Here is a 9,150-nt window from a genome sequence, read left to right on the forward strand (position 1 = left end):
TGGACAATCTTTCTTCATGTGAGACTCGTCTCCACAGTTGAAACATTTCCTCACCTTGTCAACTACTTTCACTGCCTCTTTCTCACCTTTGTTGAAGTGAGAATCATACCTAGCTTGCTTTGTTGATCCTCGCATCTTCTGATATGCTTCGATCTGAACTTTCAACTGCCTCATAGCCCTGGTTGGGTATAATAAAGCTTTGTTTACCTTGGAGTCTGGAATACCGTCGACAAAGTATTCAATTAGGCTTTCATCGTCAAAGTCTATTGGTTTTGCCAGTTCCAATAATGCATACAAATACTCGTGTAACGATTCATTCTTCTTTTGCTGACGCTTGGCTAGTCTACGATGAACCTCTGCCGATGACACCTTCACACCGAATTCGTCGAGCAATGCGTTTTTTAAAGCCCTCCAATCCCGAACATCACGTTGACTTCGAATGAAAAGCTTGGCAGCCCCGCTGAGTAATTGTTTAGCATATATAAAAACCTGCAACTGACTCCAATCGACCGTAAGTGCACACTCTTCAAGTTCCTCGATCCACTGATTGACGTCTGGTGAATTAGTTCCCGAAAACTGTGACACACTCCCTTCTACATCCTTCAATGTAAACCATGACCTACCCGAATTAGGATTTTCAACCACACGGTTCTGCACACCTGCACCTGGATTCTTCCTGGGCTCACCATTCCCACCAGCCTGAATATTATTTGAATGTACGGAAGCAAAAGAACCATCTTCTTCCTCATCATCTTCCACTTCGACTTCTTCCTCAATATTATCATCCGAATTCAAACCATAGTGAGCAAGTAGTCTGTTTTGTAATTCTGGTTTCTTTCCATTTCTGTCTAACCCTAGTTCTGTCAATTTTTCGCGTAGATCTGCTACGAGCAGTGCCAAAATCTCTTGTCTGTTCATTTTCAAAACTTAAATGTAATTATATAGATTAAGAATAGAATATGTATATCAAATATAATAGTTATGCTTAAAAAATATAAATGTGTACATCAATACTGCCAACTCGGCCAAAATAAGGCTTTACTCTGCCTGTATAACAAACAGCTGTACGCACTGCTTGAATGTGCGAAAAGAATGCAAGATTTAGCACTATGTAAACTTCAGCTACTGTTAACACAACAACTCGATTTAAAATTAGAAATACGTTAAATTTCAAATATCTTCCTTCGTTCTCCTTCTCGCCTTGTTCTCCTTTTCGCCTTGTTCTCCTTCTCGCCTTGTTCCTCTACCGCCGATTTCTGCCCGCAAAACGTGAATATTTTTGCCACTCACCAGAATTGCGACAGCTTGATTCGACTCACAAATACAACATAAGATTGGTCTCGCTGCCTCACCAACACCGCTCCAGAATATCAAACTCGCTTCAGATTATCTCTCCAGCCACACCGCGTCACCAATACTGCTTCGGACTGGTCTGCTCGCTGATCTGATCACCAACACCTTTCGAACTCCTCCCGCCGCCTGGTCACCTGCTTCTCTTGCTATCACCAGCCCTTTGAAACACGGTCTCCTGTCTCCGGTCTCCTGCACAACTCTTACGATCCGCCTGCTACTGAAACTGCTCCACGCCTTGCTCTTTGTCCAGATGACTCCGCCAACGATCCTGCCTCTTGCTGATTGACGTCCACCACAAAGTTTCTGCTCTGCTCTCAGTTTTCAACTCGTTGTTCAATCGCCTTCTATGTTGCCCACATCAATCGTCTTGTGTCGGTTTTTCTTCCACTTCTTTTGCGTCGAATTTAGCAATTTCTTTCAATTTGCAACTCTGCCTTCTCGTTCTCACACACTCTGATGTAGGTTTGCAAATTTTCTGTCTCTCTTACTTTGCACACCTGAATTTTAACGCTTTAAAGCTAGTTCCACCGCTTAGCACAAGGGTTCATACACTTTTAAACACACAACTTAGTTTAGTGACTATAGTTTGCAATCGATCCAAATATCTCCGGCTGAGCCCCCAAAATTGTGGCCCCGGGATTCCGTTTAATGACGAAGACTCCGGCGACGACGTTGTATTATTATAAAAGTTTATTATATTATTGATATTAAGGATTTTGATTACAAGTTCCGTTGTGTTTTCAACTTAAAGTTAAGAATGTATTTCGCGCTGCACAGCAATGATATTTCGGCAACTGGTGGGTACGAGATCTTGACACCGACTGACTTATTCGATAATCTGAACTCGCTTCTTTTGATCTCGATATATGTTTCTAGAAGCGCCGACCGCTTCTGGTTTCTCTTCTAAATGCTCTTCTGGTTTTCCTACATGTATGTATATATTAGCTCCTATGAGAGCAAATGTAAACAAACAAAAACTTCTGATATCAAATAAAAACACCTCTTAACGAGGTAAAAAACTAGTGACGATCGCACCTTCAACATACAAAAGTTCTGATATCAACATTTGTGACGAAAAATTATTACACTCGTCATTAAATAGACTTTCTAATATTTTCTCATTCGGCACGCTGCAATAGTAAATGCCTGTAAAGGGAAAAAGGCTGGAATAGTTTGCTAGGGCGGGCCGAATGAGAAAATATTAGAAAGTCTATTTAATGACGAGTGTAATAATTTTTCGTCACAAATGTTGATATCAGAACTTTTGTATGTTGAAGGTGCGATCGTCACTAGTTTTTTACCTCGTTAAGAGGTGTTTTTATTTGATTCTTAGTATTTGACATATCTTACAATCTCTTGCGGCCCTACGAACTGCCCGCCGGCAGTGTTTCGTTCTGGTGATTCCATTTCTCGTGATATTGGTCGACAATTAGCTGGGTTACGTACTTTTTCTTAGGTAACAGGATCGGGCGTCTAGTTCCCTCTTCGACGGCAATGGCATTGTAAATGCGTATCATGCGTTCATGCGTATCACTCCCTCTTGGTCCAGCATTGGCGAAAGCTTACACAGTTGACTGCTCTTCCCGATTGTGTCGCCACGTATCAGGGCTTGACGTTCATCATGGTCCTGAATGTGGTGGAAAATTATTGTCTCAGCCTTGTTGATTTCCGCGACCTTCAGAAAGGGTTTCCTAATGGTTTTTCGACTGCACAGACGGTAAACCCACGCCACGACTCGTACTAATCTTGTGAATGAGGAAAACCTTTCCAACCAATTCTTGATCTCAACATTGACAGTATCGGCTGGAACTTCCTGACAGAAAGAATAAATTTGGGTCGCAGTTCCAGCTCTGTTGTGCTTATGATCGGGTCCCCATATTGTGATTCCCAAGTGTTCTCTTGGAGAAACCTCGGACCCTTAAGCCAGGACGATTCCCTCGTTGTTTTTCTAATTTTGGTCCCGAAATCTGCGGGATTCTCCGTGGTCGGTATCCAATTCCATTCGTCGATTGAGGTCGTTTCCAGAATCTCGTCGACTCGGTGTGCAACATGTGGTTTGTATCAGATCTTATCCAGGCCAGTACGGTTTTCGAGTCTGACCACATGCAGACGCGTGTCGCCTGAACGTCGCGGCCTTGCAAAATGGTATTTCTTAATCGAACTCCTAACACGGCCGCCTGCAGCTCGAGCCTGGGCACCGTGGAGAGTTTCATCAGGGCGCACTTCGTCTTTTCCATTATAAACGCACTGGTCCATTCGAATTCTGTGGGTATGCGCCAGTAGCCGACCGCTGCATAGGCAAGCTCGCTCGCGTCACAGAGTATGTGCAACTCGACCGAGGCGTAGAAGAAATCCACTCCGTAACACCGTGGTGCGCTGATTTGGCTGACCTCGGTCAGGCGACTTAGCCATCGATTCCATTGCTCTAGATCATCGTCTCCTATAGGTTGGTCCCACTCCGTTTTCTTTTGCCAAATCGATTGGAGAAGTAGCTTGGCCATCAGGGAAAATTCGGATAGGAACGGATCAAAGATTGACATTGCGACTCGAAGTACTTCTCTCTTCGCGGGTGTCTTCTATCAATTTTTTGGAACGATAATGAAAACCCAAACTCATCGCTGTTCGTGCGCCAATCAATCCCAATATCTTTTGGTACTAAGAAGAATCTCTTTTGTCCAGGCGCACAGAATCACACACACCTTCTGCAAATACTTTATAAAAGGTGCTGGAGTTGGAGACGAACCTCTTTAGCTCGAAGCCACCCCGCCTATGGATTTCGACTATCTCTCTACTGATCCTCACTGCTTCATCCTCAGATGCGAAGCAGTGCACTAAGTCGTCTACATAATGGTTCTTAATTATGGCGTTAACAGCTTCTGCAAAGACCCGCTCGTATTCAAGTGCATTTCGGTTCTTAACGTACTGGGCTGATGCTGGCGAACATCTGGCTCCAAATGTCATTACCTGCATTTCGTATACCTTAATATCGTCGGACAGAGAATTCGTTGGGCAGGCCGGTCTTCTTCGCGTATCATGACTTGGTGAAACATTTCAGCTATATCGTCGCACACACCGATCCTTTTCTGTCTAAACTTCATTAAGACCTCAATCAACAACTGACATTCGTCTGGTCCATTCATAAGCACTGAGTTCAAGGACACCCCTTCCGTTTCTGCTGCATTAAAGACGATCCTCAATTTGCCTGGTTTGTTGCAGTTTTGGACTCCAAAGTGGGGGAGGTACCATTCATTCTTGGCGGCCACCTTCATCTCGTCCGCATTCATTTCCTTGATGTAGCCCTTAGTCTCGTACGATTCCATTAGGCGGCTATATCTTTCGTAGTACTCTGGATCTGACTTGAATTTTTGTTCAAGGGAAAGCAGTCTATTAAGGGCCGGTTTCTCGAGTGCCGGCTAACATTTCTCGAACAGATAAAGTCCCTGCTAAGGCATTTTGGCTTTCTCGAGCATAAATGTGAGAGCTAACTTTGACAGGGACTCGGAGTCCCTGTTAAGCGTTTTCGGCTCGATAGAATGACAGCTGATTTCCCAAAGCCAACTATGAAGAAGAAACGAAATCACAGTTTACTTTTCCTTTGAGTTATACCCAAACAGCTGATAAAATAATCGAAGCATGCCATTTTTTGCACTTCACAGTGCGTTAACAGCACTCTGTAATTGTTTCTCGTTCAGATAAATTAAAGCAGGCGAGAAAGCGGATTTGCTTTTACGAACAGTTTATCTGGTCTTTAAGTTTTTCGAACAGATAGCTATCAGGGACTTTGACAGGGACTCGAGAAAGCGGCCCTAAGGGCCATGTTTTTGCTTTCAGGTAGGACAACATCATATGCTGCCCACAGCAATCCCGTCTCGAACCTTACGCCTACGCGCCGAGTTGTATTAAATAGCAGGTGTCTAGATCTTTCAGTTTCTTGACCCTCTAGATGCTTAGTGGCTTGTCGGGCGTCTAGCTCAGAATTTGTGATATAGTCATGTACCAATTTCTCCAATTGATCATTCCGGCAGTGACCGGCGAGATGCGCTCCGTTTTTCGGGTGCTGGAGTTGGAGACGAACCTCTTTAGCTCGAAGCCACCCCGCCTATGGATTTCGACTATCTCTCTACTGATCCTCACTGCTTCATCCTCAGATGCGAAGCAGTGCACTAAGTCGTCTACATAATGGTTCTTAATTATGGCGTTAACAGCTTCTGCAAAGACCCGCTCGTATTCAAGTGCATTTCGGTTCTTAACGTACTGGGCTGATGCTGGCGAACATCTGGCTCCAAATGTCATTACCTGCATTTCGTATACCTTAATATCGTCGGACAGAGAATTCGTTGGGCAGGCCGGTCTTCTTCGCGTATCATGACTTGGTGAAACATTTCAGCTATATCGTCGCACACACCGATCCTTTTCTGTCTAAACTTCATTAAGACCTCAATCAACAACTGACATTCGTCTGGTCCATTCATAAGCACTGAGTTCAAGGACACCCCTTCCGTTTCTGCTGCATCAAAGACGATCCTCAATTTGCCTGGTTTGTTGCAGTTTTGGACTCCAAAGTGGGGGAGGTACCATTCATTCTTGGCGGCCACCTTCATCTCGTCCGCATTCATTTCCTTGATGTAGCCCTTAGTCTCGTACGATTCCATTAGGCGGCTATATCTTTCGTAGTACTCTGGATCTGACTTGAATTTTTGTTCAAGGGAAAGCAGTCTATTAAGGGCCGGTTTCTCGAGTGCCGGCTAACATTTCTCGAACAGATAAAGTCCCTGCTAAGGCATTTTGGCTTTCTCGAGCATAAATGTGAGAGCTAACTTTGACAGGGACTCGGAGTCCCTGTTAAGCGTTTTCGGCTCGATAGAATGACAGCTGATTTCCCAAAGCCAACTATGAAGAAGAAACGAAATCACAGTTTACTTTTCCTTTGAGTTATACCCAAACAGCTGATAAAATAATCGAAGCATGCCATTTTTTGCACTTCACAGTGCGTTAACAGCACTCTGTAATTGTTTCTCGTTCAGATAAATTAAAGCAGGCGAGAAAGCGGATTTGCTTTTACGAACAGTTTATCTGGTCTTTAAGTTTTTCGAACAGATAGCTATCAGGGACTTTGACAGGGACTCGAGAAAGCGGCCCTAAGGGCCATGTTTTTGCTTTCAGGTAGGACAACATCATCTGCTGCCCACAGCAATCCCGTCTCGAACCTTACGCCTACGCGCCGAGTTGTATTAAATAGCAGGTGTCTAGATCTTTCAGTTTCTTGACCCTCTAGATGCTTAGTGGCTTGTCGGGCGTCTAGCTCAGAATTTGTGATATAGTCATGTACCAATTTCTCCAATTGATCATTCCGGCAGTGACCGGCGAGATGCGCTCCGTTTTTCGGGTCGGGCTCCTTTAAACATTTTCCGAACACGACCCAACCTAGCTTGGTTCTGGTTACGGCCGGTCCGGTTCCTTCCGCCAGTACTGTTTCGTGGGGCACTGTTTGATCCCAAGCGTGGCTTGTGGATCAATATAAGTTTGTATACGAGTCCTCTTCCCGGAGGGCAGAAAGGAAGACCGCGGAGTTATAAGATGTGTTGATAACTGATTTATTGTGAATTTGGTACTAGCTTATATACTACTTGGATAACACGGAAGTTTAGTGTAAAGAATAGTGGAATTGGTTGTAATCTGGAGTAGGTCAGAATGTTTTGATTATGGTAGCAGTTTGTATCGTTGGGTCGGTTGACTCTGCAGAAAGTTCTGACTGCTTGGCGGGTCAGTGAGACATCGAGTCAACCGTTGACATTGACTATGTAGAATATGCTGATCAGCAAATAGTATCTGCCGTGGGTGTAACTGGACGCCTGATACTGTTACCAATAATACTACTGCTAGAGTTGTTGGTCGTTGATCATGTTGAGCAACATAGAGTACGAACGTTGGACATGTTGAGCAACATTGATAACGAACAGGCACCATCAAGTGTACATTATCCAGGCCAATTAGTACCTCCGGCTCTGCGTTTACATACCCACTTAATGGGATGTTCTTTAGATGAAGCTCAGACAAGTCGACGGACTGTTTGGGTAACCGCAGGTCCTTCACGGTTCGTACTCCGTTCAGGTTATAAATACCTCGCTCCCTGTCCCCAGATATTCCGATGTTGAAACGGCTCGATACTTGTCCCTGCAACTCCAACGCCTTGGCTACGGACTCGTTCATAAGAGTTACCGTCGAGCCTTCGTCTAGGAAGGCATGGCAACTTACTTCCCTCCCCTTTGAGTAAAGACGGACGGGAATTATCTTGAACAAAATCTTAGGATTAGCGATGTGGGCTGCCGCACCTGTAAATTGCGGATCATTGATCCTGGTCTCATTGTCTGGAGTTCTGACACCGTCGTGGAGCAATTTGTGAAGACGCCTTCTACATCCATTCAGGTCGCATTGGTGAGGAGTCCTGCAGGTTGAGCTTCGGTGCCCTGGCCTCAGGCAGTTAAAGCAGAGTCGTCCGTCCCTGGTCAGTTGCCATCTTTGAGGAAGCTCCATCTGACTGAATAGGTCACATACGTCTATTTCATGGTTCTCCTTGTAGGCTGGACACTCCTTTCCTTTGATCTCGCTGGTGTGGAAGAATCGGTTTTCTCTCCTTGGCTTGGGCGTGTCCTGGTCATCGGCCAGCCCGGCGACTTGGACGTCTTCAGCTAGATCTTGTAGCTAGTGGCTCAGGTGTCTGATCGACTTACTGTCTCCCAACTGCTTTGAGTAGCGTGCCCACTCTAATCTCTGCTGGACCGGCAGCTTTAGGACTAGTTCTTCCATCAGGGTAGGGTTTTTTAATTGCTGCTGAGCGTCGGTTGCCTGCAAGAATGCTGCGAGATTTTGAACCTTTATTTTGAAATCGACTAACTTATTTAATTTCCCCTCACGAAAATTTGGAAGCTCTCTAATTCGACAGATCTCGCTCTTTACAAGTTTCTCGGGCCTTCCGAAATTCTGCTTTAGTGTTCCTAATATGTTACCAACATTCGAACTGTATATTAGAAGACACTCGACGGTTTCCCGGGCCCTGCCCTTCAGTGCCTTCTGAAGACGCAACAAGTTCTGCCTGTCAGAGTATCCATATTCCTTTGTCGTCATCAGGAAGGCTTCGTTAAACATCGGCCACTGCTCCGGGGAGCCGTCGAATTCCGGCAAGTCGTATAGGCTCCGGTGTGGCTCCTGAGCGCCGACGCATTGCTGATCTTGCCTCTCTACTTGCTGTTGCAAATCTTCTATCGTACCGTTCCTTAATGTCGCCCCCAGCAAGGGCGTTAATCAGCAAGTTTGTTTTGTCCATCTGGATTTGGTTAATTTTTAGGATTTCCATTTGAAACTCTTGTGATTGCTGCTGGAACTCCTGCATTTGTCGCCACAAGTCCAGCATGGAGTTGTTCTCGAATTGTCGGGGATCGCTAGTAGGATCACCCGCCACCGTGTCGAGATTCCGTGTATCCACATTTTCAATTTTTTCCTCGTTCTCATCGGGGGTGCCGCCGGTTGCGCTTGCCTCGCTCATTGCTGCCTAACTCTAGATAACCTTACCAGTGACAACCCTTGCCCCCCAATCAGCAACCTAACGGCACTTACCTCTCCAGACCACGTGTCTTCCAAGTTTATAGATGGCGCGTGCTCGTCTCGACGCTCCGCAATGTTCCACTTGCAAGAGTGAGACGACAATACACGCACTATCCGGTTGCGCAATCCAACCACCAGTCGCGCACTTGCTGGCTCCGTATTACGACACTCTTCTTGTGGACTCGTTTGCTTCTG

General features: G+C 45.4%; 2 protein-coding genes across 2 annotated transcripts; both read right to left on the reverse strand.

The window, feature by feature from the left end:
* Positions 1–3,212: 3,212 nt before the first annotated feature.
* LOC138914927 (uncharacterized) lies at positions 3,213–3,893 on the reverse strand. Its single transcript, XM_070219635.1, has one exon. It carries the CDS (start codon positions 3,891–3,893, stop codon positions 3,213–3,215), a length of 681 nt encoding a protein of 226 aa, XP_070075736.1.
* Positions 3,894–6,457: 2,564 nt separating this feature from the next.
* On the reverse strand, positions 6,458–8,896 carry LOC138914928 (uncharacterized). Its single transcript, XM_070219636.1, has 5 exons — positions 8,715–8,896; positions 8,268–8,626; positions 8,085–8,210; positions 7,377–8,027; positions 6,458–6,837 (listed from the first exon to the last, which is right to left on the reverse strand). The coding sequence occupies exons 1-5, from the start codon at positions 8,894–8,896 to the stop codon at positions 6,458–6,460; spliced, it is 1,698 nt and encodes a 565-aa protein (XP_070075737.1).
* Between the last annotated feature and the right edge of the window lie 254 nt (positions 8,897–9,150).

This window comes from Drosophila takahashii, chromosome 2L (assembly GCF_030179915.1).
Source record: "Drosophila takahashii strain IR98-3 E-12201 chromosome 2L, DtakHiC1v2, whole genome shotgun sequence".
NCBI classification, from domain to species: domain Eukaryota; kingdom Metazoa; phylum Arthropoda; class Insecta; order Diptera; family Drosophilidae; genus Drosophila; species Drosophila takahashii.

Excerpts from the sequence above, each read along its gene's own strand:
- LOC138914927 (XM_070219635.1), bottom strand. The coding sequence starts at position 3,893 with ATGTCAATCTTTGATCCGTTCCTATCCGAATTTTCCCTGATGGCCAAG.
- LOC138914928 (XM_070219636.1), bottom strand. The coding sequence starts at position 8,896 with ATGAGCGAGGCAAGCGCAACCGGCGGCACCCCCGATGAGAACGAGGAA. Across the intron at positions 8,211-8,267 it reads TAGAGAGCTTCCAAATTTTC|CATTCTTGCAGGCAACCGAC; the intron begins GTGAGGGGAAAT and ends AAAATCTCGCAG. Across the intron at positions 8,028-8,084 it reads CTCAAAGCAGTTGGGAGACA|TCGCCGGGCTGGCCGATGAC; the intron begins GTAAGTCGATCA and ends AAGACGTCCAAG.